Source organism: Calypte anna, chromosome 33 (assembly GCF_003957555.1).
Source record: "Calypte anna isolate BGI_N300 chromosome 33, bCalAnn1_v1.p, whole genome shotgun sequence".
NCBI lineage: Eukaryota > Metazoa > Chordata > Aves > Apodiformes > Trochilidae > Calypte > Calypte anna.
This window is the reverse complement of record NC_044275.1, coordinates 1,073,930-1,095,757: the sequence shown is the minus strand read 5'-3', so window position 1 is coordinate 1,095,757 and position 21,828 is coordinate 1,073,930. Positions and strand designations below refer to the sequence as shown.

General features: G+C 61.0%; 2 protein-coding genes across 3 annotated transcripts in view; both read left to right on the top strand.

Moving 5' to 3' along the window:
• The window catches only part of LRP1 (LDL receptor related protein 1), a 75,055-nt gene extending 70,096 nt beyond the window's left edge, over nucleotides 1–4,959 (top strand). For both annotated transcript variants that reach the window (XM_030468126.1, XM_030468125.1), the window contains exons 79-89: nucleotides 183–299; nucleotides 670–846; nucleotides 1,030–1,170; nucleotides 1,252–1,425; nucleotides 1,510–1,671; nucleotides 1,899–2,073; nucleotides 2,387–2,491; nucleotides 2,656–2,720; nucleotides 2,963–3,050; nucleotides 3,237–3,381; nucleotides 3,995–4,959. In XM_030468126.1, coding sequence (XP_030323986.1) covers nucleotides 183–299; nucleotides 670–846; nucleotides 1,030–1,170; nucleotides 1,252–1,425; nucleotides 1,510–1,671; nucleotides 1,899–2,073; nucleotides 2,387–2,491; nucleotides 2,656–2,720; nucleotides 2,963–3,050; nucleotides 3,237–3,381; nucleotides 3,995–4,135 — 1,490 coding nt within the window. In that variant the 3' untranslated portion in view covers nucleotides 4,136–4,959. The remainder of the gene's footprint in view (nucleotides 1–182; nucleotides 300–669; nucleotides 847–1,029; nucleotides 1,171–1,251; nucleotides 1,426–1,509; nucleotides 1,672–1,898; nucleotides 2,074–2,386; nucleotides 2,492–2,655; nucleotides 2,721–2,962; nucleotides 3,051–3,236; nucleotides 3,382–3,994) is intronic.
• Nucleotides 4,960–8,248: 3,289 nt separating this feature from the next.
• NXPH4 (neurexophilin 4) lies at nucleotides 8,249–21,758 on the top strand. The gene is made up of 2 exons (XM_030468127.1): nucleotides 8,249–8,300; nucleotides 20,866–21,758. Exons 1-2 carry the CDS (start codon nucleotides 8,250–8,252, stop codon nucleotides 21,631–21,633), a joined length of 819 nt encoding a protein of 272 aa, XP_030323987.1. The 5' UTR covers nucleotide 8,249; the 3' UTR covers nucleotides 21,634–21,758.
• The last annotated feature ends 70 nt before the right edge of the window (nucleotides 21,759–21,828 follow it).

The following is a 21,828-nucleotide window of genomic DNA, read 5'->3' as shown; positions in this document are numbered from 1 at the left end:
GGGGTGGTAAAAACCTTGGCAGGAGGATGTCTCCACTTGTGTTGGGGTGGCTCAGCTCTGGGCCCCATGGCAGGAGTGTGTAGGGGCAGCAAGGAATGGGGGTGCTCTGCTGGTCACTCGATCAGGAGGAACTTGGGGTGGGCTGGGGTCCTGTAGCTCACAGGGTGCATTTGACCCCTCAGGTCTGGCTGTGGACTACCACAATGAGAGGCTGTACTGGGCCGACGCCAAGCTCTCTGTCATCGGCAGCATCCGGCTCAATGGCACCGACCCCGTTGTGGCCATTGACAACAAGAAGGGTAAGCAGTGCATGAGACCTGCCAGAGCAGCAAGGAGGAAAGGGAACTGCCTGGGGACAATGTCTCTGGGGCTGGGTCTCAGCAGAGCCCAGGCCCTGGTTCCCCATGGCACCCTGGCCTGGGTCGTGCTGCAGGGAAAACCCCAGTACTGAGCCAGGGATGCTCAGTGGACAGCAACGAGGTTGGGTTTTCCTCGTTAAATGCTCCACAGCATCACCAGAGCCTGCTGGCACTGCTGTCCCCACACCACCATCCTTCTCTTAGAGGGTGGAAAGTCTTAGCCTCAAATCCATGTAAAATCCTGATCAGCTCTGCCCAAGGCAGCTGCTGTGCTGCCTCTCCCTTCATGTGTCCCCTCTACCCTTCCCAGGGCTGAGCCATCCTTTCAGCATCGACATCTTTGAGGACTACATCTATGGTGTCACCTACATCAACAACCGCATCTTCAAGATCCACAAGTTTGGGCACAAGGCTGTCACCAACCTGACTTCTGGCCTCAACCATGCCACCGATGTTGTGCTCTACCACCAGTACAAGCAACCAGAGGGTGCGTGTGGGCTTGAGCTCCATCCCTGCTCTGGGGTGGGAAGGAGGTGCCTGGGGCCTGATCACTGATGTGGTGTCCCAGGGGATGAGGGAAGCACTGGGGGGGCATCGAATGGGCAGAGCCAGGGGGGTTAATGGGTCACCCCACTGCCCTCACCCTATATTGTCCCTTCCCTTCTGGCAGTGACCAACCCGTGCGACCGCAAGAAGTGTGAGTGGCTCTGCCTGCTCAGCCCCAGCGGCCCCGTCTGCACCTGCCCCAACGGCAAACGCCTGGACAACGGCACCTGCGTGGTCATTCCCTCGCCCACTGTCTCCCCAGTTGGTAGGTGGTCTGGGGGGAGGGTCAGGATGAGTGGACTCCTGCCTGGTGTAGTCCCCGCTCACCTCCATCCCTTCCTCCCAGTGCCCACCACCGACACCTGCGACCTGGTCTGCCTGAACGGCGGCAGCTGCTTCCTCAACGCCCGCAAACAGGCCAAGTGCCGCTGCCAACCGCGCTACAACGGGGAGAAGTGCCAGATCGACCAGTGCTGGGACTACTGCCAGAACGGGGGCACCTGTGCCGCCTCCCCGTCAGGTGAGGCTGCTGGGGGCTGGGGGCTGGTCCTGGGCAGACAGACCCAACCGCTGGGGAACATGCTATAATGGCTCTGGTTCTCAGGCATGCCCACCTGCCGCTGCCCCACCGGCTTCACCGGGCCCCGGTGCAACCAGCAAGTGTGCACCCACTACTGCCTCAACAATGGCAGCTGCACCGTCAACCAGGGCAACCAGCCCAACTGCCGCTGCTTGCCCACCTTCATCGGGGACCGCTGCCAGTACCGTGAGTGCCACCCACCTGTGCAGGGTGGGGACAGAGCCTGGGAGGATGGACTACTGGGTGCCCTCTTCTGGGGGATGCTCTCTTGGAGACCCGGGGTGGGGTGGTCCTCAGTGGTAGACGAGCATCCCTCTAGAGGGCTGGTGGTCCGAGGGGATGGTGGTCTGAGGGGATAGTGGTCTAAGGGGATGGTGTGAGGCTGCCCACCCTGACCCCACTGTCCCCTGCAGGTCAGTGCTTTGACTACTGTGAGAACGAAGGTGTCTGCCAGATGACAGCCAGTGGCACCAAGCAGTGCCGCTGCCCTCCGCAGTTCGAGGGCTCCCAGTGCCAGGACAACAAGTGCTCCCGGTGCCAGGAGGGCAAGTGCAACATCAACAAACAGAGTGGAGAAGTCTCCTGCATGTAGGTGCCAGGGATATCAAACTCGAGGGAGAAAGAAGGGATGAGTAGGCACAAGGACCCAAGAAAAATCTGTGGCTAGAATGTTGTGGATCAGCCATGGCTGAGAGATGCTGGGTCAGGAATTCAGGGTAGTTAAGAAATGTGGGAGGCCTGAGAGCCCTGGGACGAGGCAATGGAAGTGCCTGTCCTGGTGTCCCAGCAGCTGTCAGTGTGAAACATCTGTGATGCCAAAGGGATGAGTTAACAGGGGGGCACAGGGCAGGCCAAGGGGGGGGTGGGGGTACATGTGTGCCTGATCCTCTCTGCCCTGCAGCTGCCCAGATGGCAAGATTGCCCCCAGCTGCCTGACCTGTGACGATTACTGCCTGCACGGTGGTACCTGCTCCATCAGTGACAAGACACAGCTGCCTGAGTGCCTGTAAGCACAGCTTGGGGGGGGCAGTGGGGGGCTGCAGGCAGGCTGCTTGCTCCCCCAAGCAGAGCACATCGCTAGCAGACCCTGATCTGTGCCCCACCTCTCTCTCCCACTCCCCACATGCTCTCCAGCCCCTGCTAACCCCAGTGCTCTCCCTGTGCTCTCAGGTGCCCAGTGGGGATGACGGGGATGCGCTGCGAGGACTTCATTGTCAGCGAGCAGCAGAGCAACCGTATGTATGGGGCAGTCCAGCCTGGGGGGGCACTGTGGGGTCAGACACCAAACCAGGGGGTTTGAGGGTGCATCCTTGCTTGAGAAGCTGCCTTGTGCCCCTGAGCAGTTTCTGACCCCTGTTCTTTGGTGGAGAGGGCACAGGTCTAGCTCAGGCTGCTGCACCCCCTAGCCAAGGCTTAGGGCATGGGGGCAGCAGTCCCTGTGTGTGCTGTCACTGTACCTGCACCTCTCCTCACACAGGAACAGCCTCTATTGTCATCCCCATCCTGCTGCTGCTCATCCTCCTTACCGTGGTGGCTTTTGTCTGGTACAAGTGGAGGATTAAAGGGTGAGTCTGAGCTGCTGGGGTCTAAGAGGGAGCATTACCCAGCCAGGACAGGAAGCCCTCTTTTGAGGGCGGCCTTGAAAGCTTTGATTTTATGGGACAAACAAGCAGGACTGCTGGTCTGGCTGTGGCTCTGTTCACCACACCCTGTGTTGCTGGCACTAACCTTCCATCTCACACCCTCCACAGCGCCAAGGGCTTCCAGCACCAGCGGATGACCAACGGTGCCATGAATGTGGAGATTGGAAACCCCACCTACAAAATGTATGAGGGAGAGCCTGATGATGATGTGGGGGAGTTGCTGGATGCAGACTTCGCCCTGGACCCCGACAAGGTGAGGAGTGGGGCCCCTGTGGCAGTGTCAGGGGGTCTGGCCCAGAGTGGGGATGCAGAGGGGCCCATAGAGTCATAGAATCATAGAATTGGCTGGGTTGGAAGGGACCTCTGAGATCATCAAGTCCAACCCTTGATCCACTACCACTGTGGTTCCCAGCCCATGGCACTCAGTGCCACATCCAGTCTCTTTTTAAATATCTCCAGACACGGAGAATCCACTACTTCCCTGGGCAGCCCATTCCAATGGCTGATCACCCTCTCTGTGAAGAAATTCTTTCTCATCTCCAACCTAAACCTCCCCTGGCACAACTTGAGACCCTGCCCTCTTGTCTTGCTGAGAGTTGCGTGGTCTCATGCATGGTTGCATGCTGAGGCAGTGTCAGGTCTCTCTGCCCAGAGAAGGCTGTGGGGCTCCGAGGATTTGCAGAGGCTTTGGGGTTGTTGTAGGCTGCAGGGACAGATGGTAACAGGGTCAGTAATGCTGTCCAGGAGTTCATGGCGGGTGCGGGCTCTTTCTGAGGCACCCTGGGGCAAGGGATGGCTCTGAGGACCGCTCTTCTTGGGAGAGACATAGCCATAGCTCCCTCCTACCTCCTCTCCCATCTCCACAGCCCACCAACTTCACCAACCCCGTTTACGCCACGCTGTACATGGGTGCCCACAACAGCCGCAACTCGCTGGCCAGCACGGACGAGAAGCGGGAGCTGCTGTCACGGGGCGTGGACGACGACCTGGCAGACCCCCTGGCATAGGGGCAGGATGGGGGCAAAGGGCAGCCGGGCCATGGTGCCCGTGCCTGGCACAGACATCCATTGCAGGAGGCGGGCGGGGGCCAGGGGAGCCAAGAGCCACTGTATAAATGTACAAATGAAGGATTATTACTTTTCTATGTGAGCAGTATTATTACCTGTATATTCCCCGGTACCAGGCCTCGGCGCCTCTCATTGCCAGATCTGGCTTTGGTTTATTTTAAATTTCTTTACATTGGGTTCCTCCTCACTCCCCCTCCCACCCGTGGGACAAGCCAGCGTTTCAGAGCAGGGATGGCAGCAGGGTGGGTGTGCCAGGATGATCTCGCAGGGGCTGGGGCTAGCGGGAGACACAGGGTTACCAGTACATGGGGTGCAGGCAGGAGGGAGTCAGAGTGGGGGCTACACACTCCCCAGCTCTTGGCTCTGTCCCCCCCAGCTCATGCAGTGCCCCTCTCTGGGGACCCTGTTTCCTTCCCCACCAAATCTGCTGCTCCCTGAGTCCCCCTTTCTCCTGCAATTTGTCCTCTGCAAAACCTCCCTCGCCTCCCCTTTCCCTTCCCCACCCACTTTTCCCTCCACTGATCCCCTCTCTCCCTCTCTCCTTCCCTGCCATTCTCTGCTCTGCCCGACTGTTACAGGGGACAGGGACAAAGACCCCCACTGCTGCCCCCAGCCCCATTGCGGTGCAGAGGGTCCCCAGCCCTGGCAGGCCTGGCCCTGCAGCCCTTCACTCCGGCTTGCTGCCTGCACCTCGCCCGCTCTCCAACATGCACATTTTTTAACAGGAAAAAAAAAAACCAAAAAAACCGACACAAAAAAACCCACAAAAAAACACGGAAATGACCTAGCTTTTATAGTAGAAATAAATAAACGCATGTGGGGGGAGGGCGGAGGGCGACCCCATCCTTTTATTGGGGGGAAATGTTTTAATAATTTTTGCTGGATTACTTTACAACTAAACAAAACAGATATTGTTATAAATAAAATTTTTAAAAACTGAAGCACGGTCTGCTGGTTGGTGGGAAGTGCGGGGGAGGCTCGGGAGGGGGTAGCTGGGCCCCAGGTCACCGGGTGCCACAGCCCTGACCTCCCGCAGCCCTGCGGTGAAAGGAGAGGTGTCAGGGACTGATGGTGCAAGGCAGGAGGGATCCCAGCGGGGCCATCCCGTGTCCCTGCGGGAGGGACAGAAGGGTTTCCCTGCAGGACCCCAGGCCGGGAGTGTGGAAGGGAAGCTGAGCGAGCTCGGGGTCGCAGCACCCGAGCTGGTGCGTGTGCGCTCGGGGTGATGCCCACGCGTGTGCGATGCGGCTCCTCGCCGCTGTCGGCAACACCTCCCGGGGCCCCTCTGACCCCCGGGGGCTGCCCCACTGACCACCCCCGCCCCCCCCCCCCGGAGCTGCCCCGCTGCCAAGGTCTCGGCACCGGTTTCTTCCTCTGCGCAGAAATACCCCACAGCCCCGGGCGAGGAGCACCGGGGGGCATCGGGCACGGAGAACCGGGCACCGGCAGCGCGCGGGCCACGCAGCCACCACCAGATGTCGCCGCCGGCCTCGAGAAGGGAGCGGGGGGGGGCTGCACGCCCCCCGCATGCCCCCGCTGTGCGGGTGTGTGATGGGCAGAGACACGGGTGCTGGGCCCTGTCCCGCGCACCCTCCCACCAGGGAGGCACCGGGGCCGTGCACCGGGTGAACGAGGGCTGGGGGTGGCGGAGGGGGACGGCCGAGGGTCGCTCACCCGACGTCTGTCCCCTCCTCAGCTCCCGCTCGTGTGACCCTGTCCCACCGCTCCTCTCCCCGGCCACGCTGCCCCCCGCACAGCCCCAGGACACAGTCGGGGCAGCACCGGGTGCTGCGGGAGCGGGGCTTGGGTGGGACAACGCGCACCTCTGGGACGGCAGGGACCGAAGGGCAGGGCTGGCCAGCCGGGGGCTCCTGTCCGCGCCGGGGGACGCGGGATGGGGACGGTGTTGGGGCCGGTCTGTGCTTGGGGCACCATCCCCTCGGGCCGGTCCATCACCCTGGCTCGGGCCCTCCATGTACTGGTGGGGGTGGGGAGGGCGGCAGGGCAGCCGGGAACGGGTCGTGAGGGGAGCCCAGGGCTGCAGTGCGACCTGTGGCACCCCCGGACAGTGGCTCGGCAGCGCGGGTTGACCCCCCGACCCCCTCCCTGCCTTCACCCGCTGCAGCACCAGCCCCTTGGGCTCTGCGGTGCTGCCTCTGAAACCCCCAAACCCTCAGCAGAAAGATCGGCAAGGCCGAGCGCAGCACGGCCCTCAGATGTATTTCAATACCGGCTCTTTGTTCACTTACCAATTTCTTACATCTCCCCGAGAGGCTTTTTTTTTTTCCTTTCCTCCTCCCCCTTTGTCCCCCCACCCCCCTTTAATCTTTTTTTTCCCCTCAATCGTTTCTATTTTTTAAGCATTCACTTATTTCCCCTTGCCATGCCTCTGCTCTCCCAAATTTAAGTCAGTCGGCTCTTAATTGTGTGGGAGGGGGTCTTCCCAGGGTTCTCCGGAGCTCTCGCAGACCCTGGTGAGACTCAAGGGCACCAGAACCAAGACTTCGGTCCAGTGATGCGGGGTGAGGCCCTAGCCTCACAGGGACAGGGGGTCTGGAGGCCCCATGGGCTGTGCTGGGGAGATTGACCCCACTCAGTTCTGATGGGGGTCCAGCTGTCCCATCCCTTCTGCAGCCCTGGGGCAAACAGGGTGAATTAGCACTGGGAAGGGGGAATGGATGTGGGGGTCCCTGGGAAGGGGGCTGCTGTGGGATCCTGGATGAGCTGGGAGTGGGGTGTGAAGGTTCCCACCAGCGTGGGGAGTGGGGAGAATGGAAGGAGCAGGTGTAGGGCTGGCAGGGGTTGTCCCAGCAGCGCTGGCACCATGGCAGCAGCAAGAGGGGCTGGAGGGGCCTTCCCTGGACCGAGGGTTCCCCTGCACCCCAGCTGCAGACCCTGGGCTTAGGTGCCATTTGCCCCGGACGGGGTGGGGCTGGGAGCTGGCACAGCCAGGCATGATGCTGCCCAGGGCTGATGTGGGGTTTGTGTGGGGCTGGCATGATGGTTGAACCCCTACAGCTCCAGGACTCCTGGATCCACCCCACTCCGCATCAGCTCTGCCCTCTCTTTTCTCTTCCCTTTCTCTCCTGTTTCCCTTCATTTCTCTCCCTCTCCCTTTCTGTTGCTTATTTCCCCTTTACCTTTTATTCATTCTGTCTCCACACGTACGCAGTTCTGCAATGCTCCCCCCATCCTGTGCTTGCCCCCAGCCCTGATGATACCAAAACCCCTGCCAGCAGCTTCCCGGGGAAGGCGAGTAGATAATAATAGTAATAACAGTAACAATAATAGTAATAACAATAAAGTGATAGTGTTGGGGAGGGATCCCTGCTGAGCTGGGGAGGGGGAGGTGGGTATGAGAACACCTGGCAGACCTCTCTGTGAGGGGCTGGAGGGATGGTGAGAACACGTGTGTGCATGTGCATGCACACATGTGTTCATGGAGGAGACAAGGGTGACATGTTCCCCCTGAGACACGGGGGGTGTGCCGTGGGTGGGGATATTTGCACACGAGTGTGCAAGGCAGCGGTGCTCGTGTGTGCAGGGCCTGGGGGTTGCCCCCCACAGCCTGTCCTGTTAGGGTGGTCGTCCTTCTCTGCTGGAGTATCGGGGGGGAGGGGGCAGCAGCAGGGCCCCGGCTCTCCTCCCCAGCTGCAGATGGGCAGGATGGAGATGGGCAGGATGGGGGTGGGCAGGACTCTCCCCCCAGGTGCTACCACATCCCCCCGGACAGGAGCAAGGACCGGGGCCATCTCGAGGTGCTGGGGTCTCCCGGCAGCCCCGGCTCTGCCCCTTCCCCGAGCACAGGGCTGGCGGGAGCCGCCGCGGCTGCGGGCAGGGGCTGGGTGCGGGGTCCCCGGGCGCCCCCCGGAGCCGCCCCCGCTCGGTGCCCCCCCCCGCGGGGGCGGCGGGCCGGGATTGGCGGGGCTCCGCCGAGGCACCGCCCGGCCCCAGCAAGTCTCCAACTTTCTTCCTGCCTCCCCTCGCCACCGCCTCCCTCCTCCGCCCGCCCTGCCGCGCTCCCTCCATCCCGGGAGCCCCGCGGAGCCCCGCGATGCTCGTCTGCCGCCTGCCCCTCCTCGGGCCCTGGCTGCTGCTGCTGCAGGTACGGGGGGACCGGGCGCGCCCCGGCCGTCCCCGCCCGCGGGCAGCAAAGTTGCTGCTGCCGCCGGCGGGGTGCGTGGTTCTTGGGGGGTGCAATTACCGGCGGGGGTTGCAGTTCCGTGAGGCAGGGTCGTGCAGTTGTTGGGAGGGTGGTACAATTCCGGGGGGTTCGTGCCGTGGGGGGGTTGTGCAGTGGGGGACGGCAACATGCGGCTACTGGGAAGACGTGCGGTTCGGGGCGGGGGGGAAAGGGGGGTCGTGCCATCGCGCGGGGCTCAAGCAGTCGCGGAGATAGCGGGCAGCTCTGTGTGTGCGGGGTGCAATCCTGAAAAGGGGGTTGTGCAATCGTGGTGAGGGCCGTTTTCAGGAAGGTGAATGGGAGAGTTTTTTGGCTGGGGGGCCACCCGGCAGGGATTGCACAGCGGGGGAGTCCTGCTCACCCCAAGTTGGAGATGGCTCGGGGCTGTCCCGGACTGCTCGGGGGGCGCGGGGCACCGCGTTCGGACATGGGTCGGAGTTGCGGGGCGGGGGGTCCATGGGGTGGGGGTAGCAGCGGTGGGTCCTGCCGTCAGTGCAGCCCCTGTACACCCCCACGGTTGCCAGCAGCAGTCCCCCCCCCCTTTGCAGACCGCGGAAGGCGCCGTCTGGCAGGTGCGAGGGGTGGGGGGGTAGCGAGACACGCGAGACGGAGACGCGCGTGAGTGTGGGGGCGGCCGCGCACGGGGGACCGGGACCCTGCGGGGGGCTCTGTGAAGGGGCCGGGACCCTGCACACCGTGGGGTCCTCTTGTCCCGCAGGAAGCTGAGGGTTCGGGTCTGCAGTGGGGGGAGGCTGCGCTGTGGAGTGCAGGGGGGGCCTGCAGCACCCCAGGCTGAGCCGAGGCCATAGAGATCCACCCCCCCCCCAAGGGTGTGAGCGCTGGAACCACCTGCAGAGGTGGTGCCTCATTTCTGTCCTGACTTGGTGTGGGCTCAGCTCCATCACTAGCGTGGCCTTCACCTCTGCCGAGGGGTCATCTCCTCACCAGCTCTGTCCCCCTCATCTCACCACAGTTACCCCCTCATCCAGGGCATTTACCCCAGGGCCAGGCTTGGCCTTGTAGAGCCAGATGAGGGGCTTTGCTTGGTGTCGCCCCTTTGCCTGTTTGTGGAGGATGAAGAGAGGCTGCAGATGCATAGGCACCCTCCCCACCCGCAGAGCCCTCCCTGTGATGTCCCCTGGTCCCAGATACTAAATGTTTTCCAAAGCCACTCACCCCTGCATGTCCCTTCTCTGTCACCTCCTCTTGGAGCCCAGTGTGGCTTTATCCCCCCCCCTCTCACCCCATCTGGAGCTGCTGGGTTTGAGGGGCTGCAACTGCATCTGGCACCAGTGTCTGTGGTGGTCGTGCATGGGGGAAATTGTGCTCCCCTGGCCCTGCCGGGGGGGGGCAGACTCATCACCCAGCAGATCTGATTTCCTGACACTCCATTTTTACTTTCTGTGTTTCATGAATAAAATCAAACGAGTCAATTCCCTCTCGGGAATTGGATGCACATCAGGGACACCCCCCCACCCCATCTCCCCCCCCCCTGCACAACCCTACCCCCCAGGCAAAGGCTCTTGCAACTTGTCTCTCTCTGGCAAGCTCCTTTCTGTATGGGTAGAGATGGATAGATGTGTGTCTCTGTGTGTGGGGGTGGCTCTGTGTGACCCCCCCCCTCCTCGTGTCCATCTAACGCAGAGCATCTGTCGGTGCTGGAGCTGCTTCAAGACAAATGGTTTTGTTTTGATGAAATCAGGAGCAGGGCGCTGGCCCTGTCCCCCTCCCTGCCCGCGCAGGCAGCAGCAGTGGGGGGGTGAGGAGGGGGCTTGCAGCCGGGGGGAGCAGACCTGTCCCAGGGGTTGGGGTGGCCTCGTGGGTACAGCAGCCTCCAGCCACATGTGTGGGGCACAACCCCAGGAGGTGCTGGCAGGGGCAGAGAGCCACAGCCCCTCTGAGGTGCAGGGACAGGACCAGACAGTGTTCTGAAGGGTCTTGGACAAGGACGGGTGGCAGGAGGGGCTGGGGTCTGCACAGCCACCCCCACCCCCCCCAGCAGTCGCAGTAGAAGGGAAATAGAGCTTTCCCTTTCCCCCAGCCCTCTGCTGGGAAGAAACTTTCCTGTCCCCTTTTGGGGGACAGGAGGCAGCCTGATGGGTGGGGGGACCCCATCAGCTCCCCCCAGCCCCAGTTGCTGCAACTGAACCTGTGCTCCCCAGTGCCACATCCTGCTGGGGACAAGGTTGTGTGGAAGTGATGTGGGTACCTCCCCTGGGGGTGGTGGGTACAGTGTGTGTGTGTCAGGGTGTTCCTGCTGCAGAGACACAGGGTGGACCCCTGCCACTCCGTGTGTTTTCTGATCCCTGCTGGGTGTGTGTTTGTGCTGGTGCGGGTTTGCCTCTCCCTGCTGGGATGGACAAGCTCTCCAGGTCCAGCAGGTGCCCATCTCAGCTCCCCTGGACCTCCACCCTTTGTGGCTGCTGCTGCCTGGGAATCATCTTCTCCTTCCCTGACCCTGGGTGTGGGATGGCAGCGCTTGGGCAGGTGGAGGGGATGCTGCCCAGTGCTACCCACAGGTGATCTCCCTGCCTCAGCCTTCCTCAGGCTTGCTGGTTTATGTTTATGCATTAGATTTTTTTCTGTGCATGGAGCATTCAATCTTGGGGGGGGGGGCTTCAAAGTAGGGCTGCCTTGGCTTCCTGCTGATCTGGGTCCTGTCCAGCACTGGTGCCCCCAGAAGCAATGGGAGAGGTCCCTGGCTGGGGCAGGTTGGCTGCAGCTCCTGGGCACTTCCTGCAGCCGTCCTTGGGCTGGAAGGGTCGGCTGTAATTCTGCAGAGAGGAAGGGCAGCTCCTGGCCAGCAACCTCCTGGCTTTTCCTCTTGGCAGATGCCAGCCTCGTGGTCCCTGATGCCAGGGTGACAGCATGTTCCACACCAGTGGTGGAGGGAACTGCCTGCCCCTGGCCCAAGAGCTGGCAGTAGCAACCAGGGTGCAGCTGGGCAGCCTGGAAGGGAAGAAGGATGTGGTGGCTCAGCACAGGAACTGGGATGGAGCTGGGATACCGGGTGTCTTTCCTCACCCCTGTTCCAGCCCTATTGCCTGCCTGTGCCATTGCAGGAACGTGCCTCGGTTTCCCTCTTTTCTGGCAGGCAGGGACATGAGATAGCAAGTGTATTTGAAGCACCTGGGGTGTTGCTGGCACATTTTCCTTCCTGGATTAACCCTTCCCAGGAAAATCCTGCCTTGCAGTGCTGGTGGCCATGCCAGCAGGAGGTTGGTGGCGTGGGGTGTCAGCCTCTGGGAAATTCACCCTGTGTTACTCACTTTCGCTTGCTGTCACCCAAGAGCTGTCACACATTTGCTGGGTTGTTGGCTGACAGATGGCTTTGCTCTTAAGCAGATGCTGCCAGCCCTTTTGGTGCAAGGACACCCCTATTCATCCCACCTGTGAGTTCCCATTTATGGGGAGAAATAAACTATTTTATGTCTCAGAGATGCATACCCCATTTGGGGCCAGGGGAAGGTAAAACGGTGTTTGGGTGGTGCTACAGCCCTGCAAGCCTCTTTCTGGGGAGGGTGCAGAGCTGCAGGGCCCAGCCCTTGGAGGATGGTGCCCAGCCAGTGCCTGCTGGGGCCCAGGGAACAGGTCCACGTGTGTCCCCTCTCCCAGTTCCTGCAGATCTGAGCTGACCGCTGTTGCGGCTGGTGCTGTGTGCTCAGCATGGCTGAGCTAATCTATCGCCAAACAAACACACACTGTTATTCTGAAAGAAGGTTTCCAAGCGACTCATTTCCCTTTTTTTAATAACTCTTCCCTGTGGAGCCCTTTGCACCCTGAGCTGGGAGATTCAATAAGGCTGGAGCCTGGAGCGTGGCGCAGCTCAGCCTTCCACTGAGTGGGGGGAGCAGCAGCTGGGGAGGGGGGAACCCATGGGTGCCCCCTGGCCAGACCCACTCTTCCAGTGTGTTGTTCTGTCTGAAACACACGGCCTGCCTTATTGCTTTCCCCCCCTCTTGTTTTAATTGCTGGTTTTCTGCTGGGGGCTGGGAGAGGGTGGCCAGAGCTGGGACGATGAGGCAGCCAGCAAAGCTTCCCCCACCACCACCCCCCCCCACCTCCGCGACAGCAGCTCTGAGCTGGGCAACCATCAGCCCCACTGCTAATCACACCCGTGCCAATTAACACTCAGATTAATGACTTTTGCTCCCCCCTCCTGCATCCACAGCTCCTCCTTCAGAGGAGTCAAAGTCCCAGCAGCCGATGGTCCAACAGTGAGACCCCGGCAGCTGAAAGCTTCGCCGTCCCCCCCCCTCCCCTAACCCCCCTCTCGCCTGCCCTGGCCAAGCTCCAGCATCTCTGAAGAGCTGCCTGGCTCAGCCTTCGCGCTCGGGCGCTGAAGGTAAATGGCCCAGGAAAGATGAAGCTTCCTCTCCAGCCGCTTGGATTGCTACTAAAGAAATAATCACGTCCCTGTGCCCGTGTTCCCCCCTCCCTGCCTTTTTTCCTGATCGCTGTTGCAAAAGGAAAGTCATTGTGGAAATGAGCGCCCAGCCTGCAAAAATGATCAGCTGCAAAGAGCCTGCAGGGCCCTGTGCTCACCATGGGATTAATTTTCCCCACCCCAAACAAATCCCCATCAGACCCTGTTGCATAGCCAGGGGTTGACTGCTGTACACCCGGGGCATGGCAGGTTGCTCAGCCCACAGCACGAGACCCCACCTGACCCACGGCAGCTGAGCTGTCTTCAGTGGGTGTCACAGTGGGCAAAACCCCTCCTATTCCTCCTCCTGGCCCTCCAGCACCGAGCAGTGGAGCCTCTGTTCTGCACACAAAGCAGCAATGAATCTGGCCCTGGGGGTTGTGAGGGGCTCCCCGAGGATGCTGGGCTGCAGGGACCTGTTGTCTCCTGTACCTGGTGGCTGTTGGTGTCCAGCTGAGGTGGGAAACGTCCCTTGTGACCCTGGGACCACAGCCTGAGAGGATCCGTGGCCCTAGCAATGCCCTTCAGGGTCTCCCGTGCTCTTTACTCTTTCAAAGGGTTTTAATCAGCCTCTGCTGCTAGAGGGGATGCGGGCTACACCCCTGTCCCTGCTGCTGCTCCTCCCTTCCTCCTCCTCCTCCAGGGGTGAATAAATCCCGGGTGGACCTAGGAATGTGCTGAGGGCAGATGGGGGGCAGTGGGGTGCAGTGCTGGGGGAGGACACGGGGATGGGGTCCCCACTAAGAGGACAGTCCTGTGTTTTCCCTTCTTTGTGGTGACCTTCGTAGCAGCCCCGGTCTCATCGGGGGTGGGAGGGGAGGGTGGGTGGCGCAGGGAGGAAGGGGGGTGGGGGGGGGTCTGGAAATGCAATTTATGATCCTGCCTGATGCGATCTTATAAAATTTCCCGGGCACACTCGAAATTACATTTCCATAGCTCAGGAGAAGCGATCTCCTCGCACGCCGATACCTGCCACTTTTATGGCTACATTTATTGCAATAATAAAGTGAAATGGTGAGGTGAGGGGGTGGGGACGGGCTGGGGGGGAGGAGAGGCAGCTGGGCAGGAGGTAGGGGCTGTGTCCCTGAGGGCCTGCGGTCCCTCTGGTTTGGAGTGGGGCTTGGGGGGAAGCTGCTCACTCACTTCAACCACTGGAAAGACCTCGCCAGCTGAAGAGCTCTCTGGAGAGGGTGCAGTGAGCTCTGCTGGCCTGCTCCAGTGTGGGGAAACTGAGGCAGAGCCGCAAGGGCTGAAGGAGGGATGCACGGGCATCCTGGTTGGGCATCCTTGGGTGCTGGAGATGCAGAAGTGACCTAAGATGAGCTCTGTCTCCTCTTCCCCACACACCGTCCGTGTGAGCTGCCCATGTCTGCTCACTCCTCAGGGCAGGAGGGGGGCTCAGCCATGGGATTCACTGCCCTGGCACCCCGCAGGACAGGAGGGTGGCTTGTGCCAGGCGCTGGCAGGGGGCAGCACCTCTTCCCAGTGAATCCCGGTCCCTTCTGCCCCATCCCTATGCGGTGTTGTGTCCTCCGGGCCGAGCCAAGCCGGGTGTTCCGGGGAGGCTGGGCTCTGGCTGGCTCCGAGGCATTCTGCACCACACTGCCTGGGCGAGCAGGATTTAATTTCTTGGGAACCCATCACCCCTTGCGTCCCCATCCCTCCACCGCCCCCATGCCCCCTCGCCGCCGGCTCTGCACACCCCACTCCCCCTTCCCGCTCCGTTTATCTCCTCATTTTCTCACTCATTCTCTTTTCTTTCTTGAGTCCAATGAGTCACACAAGCCCTGAATCCTTTGCCTGGTGCTGTCTCCTCCCTTCTATTATATTTTTTCCTTTGCTCTTAACAGCACTTTTCTTTTGCACCCGTGGGGGGAGAGACTGGAGACGTACATTTTTTTTTCCCCCTGCTTCCCCCCCTAGCCACCTGCCAGTTCCTGTCTCACCATGAAACCCTTAAAAGTAATAAATAAATAAAACAATGGCTGAGAAAAGAAAAGGCAGGAAACGAGTGACAGGGAAAAGGAACCAAAACGAAAAGAAAGAAGAAGCAGGAAAAAAAGTCCTACTCGGGCTATGAAATATTTATTAGCCAGCGCGTGCCGAGCGCGTTAATAAAGCCGAAGCATTTGCATATTTTTTCTGTCTGTGAGGAGTGAGGTGTCTGTTTAGGGGTGAAGGCAAAATGCATCTGTGGGAAGCCGGTTCCCCCCAGCCCTGCACAAGTTGTGCTCCTGCATGAGGTGACAGCGGCGCTCGTGCCAGAGTCACTTCGGGCACTCCGGGGGTGTCACCGGGACCAGGGCCCCAGCACGGGTCCTGTGGTCCTGCCATCACCGTAATGACCCAGTGGGCTGACTTTGATGGGCTCTGCCCCCTCCGAGGATGTGCTGGTGCTGTCCCCCCCACCCCACCTCCCGGTGCTGGTGGTCCTGCAGCCGCCTGTCCCTGGGCTGTGTTTGCTGCTGGAGGTTGAGGTGGGGGCACAAAAAGACAGAAAAAAAGACCGAGGAGGCCTTTGGGTGATCACAGAGCTCGCTTCCAGGCCAGTATTTTGTCCGAGCATCACCATGGCTGTGTGTGGCAGCAGGGCCGTGCATGAGTGCATCCCGACTTGTCCTTGTCTGTCGCCTGCTTGATCCCCTCGGTGCCGGGGACTGCGTCGGGTTAAGCATCCCCTGGAGCACGATGCCCTTTTGCCCCACCACATCCGTGTGGTCCCTTTGTGCTGGGGTGAGTGGGGCAACTGCAGCTTCGGGGAGGTCCTGGCAGGGAGCAGAGGGCGACAACATGAGTGACAACAACAAGGAGCTGCCATGTGTGGAGAGGATGGAGCAGGCGTGGGCAGTGTGGGGTGAGATGCTGGGGGGCAGTGTGCTGTGCATGGCGGGGCTGGTGGCAGCAAGGGTGGTGGGGGGGGGGCACCGAGCAGAGACAGATCACCCCCCCCCAGGCACCCCAGCCCTGGAGCTGCTGGCCAGGATTAACTTTCAGGTGTCTTTGTGCTGTCAGTCAGTGGAACAGCCAACAGGTTTCTCTTCTTGTCCTTGTGAGGCTGAGGTGGGGGCTCTGCCCTTTCTCTCTCCAGAGACTGTCCTGCACCCCATTCCTGTAGCACCTGTATGCCTGTTTGCACACAGGCGTGCTCACAGGGGTGTGCAGGACACCTGAAGGCATTCGTGCACACTCAGCTGTACTCAGAGCAGCCCGGGTGTACCCGAACACCCGCAGGCATTTGTTGCACTCTCTGACACGTTTGCTGCAGGTGGATCTGGGTCGGGCGCTCGGGGTTCTGGGTGCCCAATTGCGGGTGTGAGCTCTTGCACACTCGGAGCTCACTGCGTGTTCTTGCCCACACGCGGTGTGTTCCACGCCTCGGCACCATCGGGGTCCCTCCTGGCAGCCCAGCCCCGCTGCACCGCCTCACCCTGCCACCGCATTAGCACCCGCGCGGCGCCAGCGAGATAAATGGGAGCTGTCACAGGCACCTTGTTTGCTGCTAACCTTTGGAAATGCCACACCGCCCCGGGCTCTGCTGCTCCGGGGGGGGGGGGGGTAGGGGGGGAGCGGGCCTGTGGGGATTGTTGCTTACCACCTCCAATTAATCTCCATGCACTAACGAAGGCAAAGGGTGACAGGGAAGATACCGCCTTGACCCTGTGCTCCCGGGGAGAGCTGGAGACCCCAGTGTGCAGCCTGACACCTGCTCGGACGCTGACCCCCACCAAAGCAGGGGGACGGTCTGGGTGTAGGGGCAGGGCCTTTAGTGGAGGCTGTCACCGATGCTCTGCTCCTGGCATAGGCAGTGATTGGTTTGCTTTCAGACGGTCCCTTTAATCATAGCCGTGTTCTTAGGGTGCTGGGAGCTCATCAGAGCCCACGCTGGGGCAGCCACTCCTGTGCTGATCTGCTCCCCTCCGCCAAGGTGACCGCAGGTCTCAGGGGAGCAGCTGACGGTGCTTGGCCCTGCCAGCAAATGGGATGTGAGTGGCCATCACTGCTGGCCCTGACAAGCCAAATTGATGCAGGCACCGAGAGCCTTCCCAGTCCCTCCACAGACAGCCCCAGCCCTTCCTGCATCCTTGCCTGGCTGCTTGTGCACACGTGGAGTGACATACAGGTGCATGCAGATCCGTGGCAGCCCTGCACAGCCCCCTGCAAATAGAGAAAAGTGCTCGAGGGGTTTAAGACCAGCAAAAACCCTATGAATCGTTGTCTTGGGGTACTGTGCAGATGCAGCAGCACATGCATGTGTAACAGTGAAAAACAAGCGTGGCGGACAAACACACGACTGGTGCATCACAGCTGGAGTCCAGCACCCAGCACAGCCAGGCATAGCCCTCCTCAGGCACAGGGGACAGATTCTGGTATGGCCAGGGAAGGAGGGGGCTCTACAAGTACCCCTGCAGGAACAGGAGTCACCGGGACCCCCACACTTACCTTTGAAACATGTCTGAAAGGTTCACATCCACCTGTGTGCATGCTGCACCCCAACCACTGACGATCAGAAACATTAATATTTAAAGCAAGGTGTGAGTGGGACCTGCCCTGAATCCTGACAGTGCTGGCAGGGTGCAGGGGGGTGACCTTGGCTCCCCCTCAGCGTGCTGGTAGAAAAGGCTTGATGTGGCCCCACTCCACCATGCCCCTTGCCCACAGGCTCTGAGACCCCCGGCTGGCCAGGGGCTGTCATCCTCCTGGAGCTGCACTGGGGGCTGTGGGTACTGAGGGTTCTACCCTGCACCCCAGCCCTGCCCAGGGCCCTGGGCTGTGCTCATGCCTCAATCAATAGCCCTGACTGCACGGCAGTCACTGCCCTGCTCTGCAATTCCCTTTCATCCCCCTCTTCCCCAGCAGCTCCTGGGGGGGAGGCCTGAGGGTGGTGGTGGTGGGGAGTTCCAGCCTGGCCCTGTGCCCTGTGGGGCTGGGGGCACTTATCTGCCTGCAGGAATGGGAGCCTCTTTCTCCCAGGTGTGCCCTGCCCTGTCCCACATCCCCTGGCCCTGTCGTGCCCAAGCCTGGCCTAGGGACCCTCAGCCCAGGGGGCTGGTGTCAGCACTTCCTTCCCCAGTTTTTCCCCCTCCTCACTGTTTCCCACTGCATCCCCTCCTCACTGCCTTCCTGTCACCTCCCTGTCCTTCCTGCAGCTCTGTCTGCATCTGTTCCCCATCACAGCCTTGTCCCCCTTGGCCCCCCATCTCCTCTGCATCCCTCTCACCTCTAGCAGGGGATCATCAAAGGGGGCTGACTTGGAAAGGGAAACTGAGGCACGGGGAGGAGGGCCTCAGTGACTCACGTAGCACTGCTGGGGTGAACCAGCCATCCTGGCTCTCAGCCCTGGCTGAGATGGAAAGCCAGTGCAGAGCTGAGAAGCCTCCAGAAATCTTTCCTGGGCTGGTGGAGGACTGGGCAGTGTGTGCTCATGAACGCTCATTCCCCCATGGGCTGCAGTCTCTGCATCGTTCCCTGTCCCTTCTCCATGAGTAAAGGCAGGTTTGGGGGGCTCCCCTTCTGGCTGTGGGGCTACTGGTGCCCGTTGCCCTTCTGTCTCATGGTGAGAGAGGCCGAGATCCCCAAGGTGGGATGTGGGGGGACTCCTGGGCTGATGAATATGTAGGAGTAGGATTAACGATGGTTGGGACATAGTAGGGAGTGGCGGTCCCGACGGGGCTGCTGTCATGTCCCCCCCACAAGATGCCACTCTCCTGGCTGGAGGAGGGGTGCTGAGGGGCTGCCCTTCTCCCCCTCCCCCATTTATCTCTCCATCTGGCGGTCCTGCTGCACTCGCTCCCTCTCTCTAGCTGGTGAAGGCACCCGGCTTTGAAGCTGCGTTGAAATATAGATAAGGGCGAAGGCAGCAGCCGTGCTCAAAGAGAGATTCGGGAGGGAGCCGGGGGACGGCTAAACCGGAGCCAGGGGCTGCAGGGATGCTCAGCCGAAGCTTCGAACAGCACAGCACCTGTCCTTCCTCCCCAGGTTGGGCAGAGACCCCACACACACATCGTCCACCCCTTCCCATAGATCTGGGGCCAGGCAGCCCTGCCTGGACCGGCCAGGTCCTGGGCAGAATCTCAGCCCTGGGGCAGCATGGCCGGTGCCGGTAGCAGCGCCCCGGATGCCTCTTCCTGCCCATGTGGCACAGGGAAAGGGGGTGGGGGGTGATGATCTCAGTCTGGAGCAGATTTACAGACTCACCCTGGCACACTCAACGTTCGAGGGATAAGGCTGTAGATCCCGGAGACAGCAGAGCCTTGCCAAGACTCCAGTTCTGCAGCCGAAGAGGAGCAGGGCAAGCACGGGCACCCATGGCCGGGATGGTTCTCCCTGGAGTTGGTTCCATCCCTGGAGGGTGCCTAGAAAAGGCCAGTCCCTGCACACAAACCTTCCTGGCCACAGAGCAGTGGGTTGGGGGCTCACTGCTCTTTGATGGGGGGCATGGGAAGAGCACACTGTGATCTGAGGGGGAAGGAGTGCGGAGCCATTCTGTCAGTGCTGCAGGGTGGCTGTGCCAGAATGAGTCCCCAGCAATGGCAGGAAGGAGCCTCTGGCCCTGCCTCCAGCCCCACTGGCTTGGATTCAGCCCTGAGATATGCTTCAATTTACTACAGGGGTACAGACCCCCGAGGTCCCCCCCCCAGGCCTTTGCTCCCTGCCTCTTTCCCAGCTCCCCTCCTCTTTGCATCCCTCTCGGGAAACAGGTCGTCCAGAGCAAAAAAACTGCCAAAGCAACCCGAACACCTGCCAGCTCAGGGGTGACAGTGATTGACGAGGCTGGGGCTGACAGAGCAGCATCCTGTGTGCCGGGAGCAGCTGGCAGGGCAGGCAGGGGCACGCCGGGCACCAGGGTGCAGAGCCAGCAGCAGCCAGGCTGAGGGATGGGGAAGCAGGAGCCAGGCAGAGAGGGACACGGGGCACGTCAGAGACGGGGTCCCAGGGCTGGAGAAGTGCCAGCTGTCTCTGCTTACTGCTGCTGAGCTGCACAATGTCAGTTCCAGCAGCTGGGCAGGCAGAACGATGGCCATGGGGAACCTCAGGAAGAGGACACTGCAGTCCTGTCCCAGCCTCCTTGGTACACAGGGTCCATTTCTCAACTGGGGTAGCTGGGAGATGGCACAGGACATTGCTGGCTGCATCTCCAGAGGATCCTGGCATACCAGTGCCCATCAGTATGTCCTTAAGTGGGTTCATGGCTGGCCTAGGTTGGAGAGACCAGGCAGGGGGTCTCCATCACAGTTCCCTGCCTCAATTTACCCCACCAGGAGAGGAGCTGTCTCACCCCACGTGGTGACAGCTCTTGCCAAGGGCTTCTGGCTCTGTGTTAGATGAGGGGGTTGTCCCCTTGCCAGTGCAGGGCCCTTGCAGCTGTTTGGTGTTTTCCTCCCCGCTGCTGCCAATCTTTTCTTCTTTTGCTGCAAATTCCTTCCCTCTCCAGAATGCAGAAAGTGACCGCAGCCCCCTCCCCCCAGGCAGAGAAAGGGGTCCCTGCTCATTCCTTTTGTGCCCCCCCTCTGCACACAATGTACCCCACTCTTCAGCAGTGTCCTCCCGGTGCAATTATCCTGGAGGGCGGAGCAGCTGCCTTGCAGCCTGGTGGGGGTCTCTGTAATTTCAGCTGCAGATCAGAGGCACTGGGTAATGCAATTAGGCTTCCCTGGCAGGCGGTGCAGGGCTCTGATGCCTCCCCCTCTCTGTACACGCTGCTGCCCCCCACCCCTCTGCATTTTTATCAGCCTGAGCTGTGGTGGGGCCAGCAATCATGAATAGTCAAGCATCTTCCTGTCACAGGGACATGGGTGATGCTGGAGGAGCAGCCCTGGCTCCAGGAGTGTGTGTGGGGGACAGGTCTGGGGGGACCAAGCAGGGCTTGGGGGGTCAGGAGGGCAGGATGCAGCCAGGCTTGGCCATGGGCACAGCTGGGAGTGATGCCCGCGGGCAGAGTGGGGGGCATGGTGCCAAAGGGAGGGAGGCATGGGGTGTGGGAGGGGTACGTGGGGACAGGCAGGAGGATGAGCAAGGAGGTGACAGGCACAGCTTGTGCAGTCTTTGTCCTCTTTCCCTCAGACGCTGTGTGCTGGGGGCCACATCACCAAGACCCTGGGGTACCTGCAGCTGGGCACCTCCGGTCTCCTCAAGGATGTCCCCTACGGCACGCTGAAGCCCCCAATGTTTGACCTCGGGCGGCTGATTCCAGCTGAGCCCCCCCGGGGTGTCGGGACACCCTCAGGTGCCGCGCAGCACCCCTGGGACTGGCAGAAGAACCAGACAGCTGGGGAGCTGCTGAACCCCCGTGCCAGGCGCAAGCCCTCGCTCAAGTCTGCCCGCACCAAGAAGATTTTTGGTTGGGGTGACTTCTACTTCAACATCAAGACACTCAAGTTCAGCCTGCTGGTGACAGGGAAGATAGTCGACCACATCAACGGGACCTTCAGCGTTTACTTTCGTCACAATTCCTCCAGCCTGGGCAACGTCTCGGTCAGCATCGTGCCCCCCTCCAAGGCAGTGGGTTTTGAGATGGTGGTGCCAGCCCCCCCGCCGCTCCCTTACCCACCCCCCCAGCAGAGCACCCTGCCCGAGGGGCGCCCAGCCAAGGCACTCAATTGCCACGTGGAGTATGAGAAGACCAACCGGGCACGGAAGAACAAACCGTGCCTCTACGACCCCTCCAAGGTGTGCTTCACCGAGCACACGCAGAGCCACGCCGCCTGGCTCTGTGCCAAGCCCTTCAAGGTCATCTGCATCTTCATCTCCTTCCTCAGCATCGACTACAAGCTGGTCCAGAAGGTCTGCCCTGACTACAACTTCCAGCACGACAACCCCTACTTCGGCTGATGGCTGCGGGAAGGGGCGGTGAACGCCGGAGCTGGAGGCAGATGGTGGACAGGGGCTCCTGCACCCCGTGCCAGCTGCACGGTGCCCCCCACATCACCCCCACATCACCCCCACGCCAGCCCCCTCTTCATTGCCACAGCATCTCCGTAGGGCACAGGGGTGAGAACAGGGCTAGCCCACCCGGGGCACTGCCAG

Coding starts and splice junctions, on each gene's coding strand:
- NXPH4 (XM_030468127.1), top strand. CDS start 8,250: ATGCTCGTCTGCCGCCTGCCCCTCCTCGGGCCCTGGCTGCTGCTGCTG. Junction 8,301..20,865: donor CCTGGCTGCTGCTGCTGCAG/GTACGGGGGGAC, acceptor TCTTTCCCTCAG/ACGCTGTGTGCTGGGGGCCA.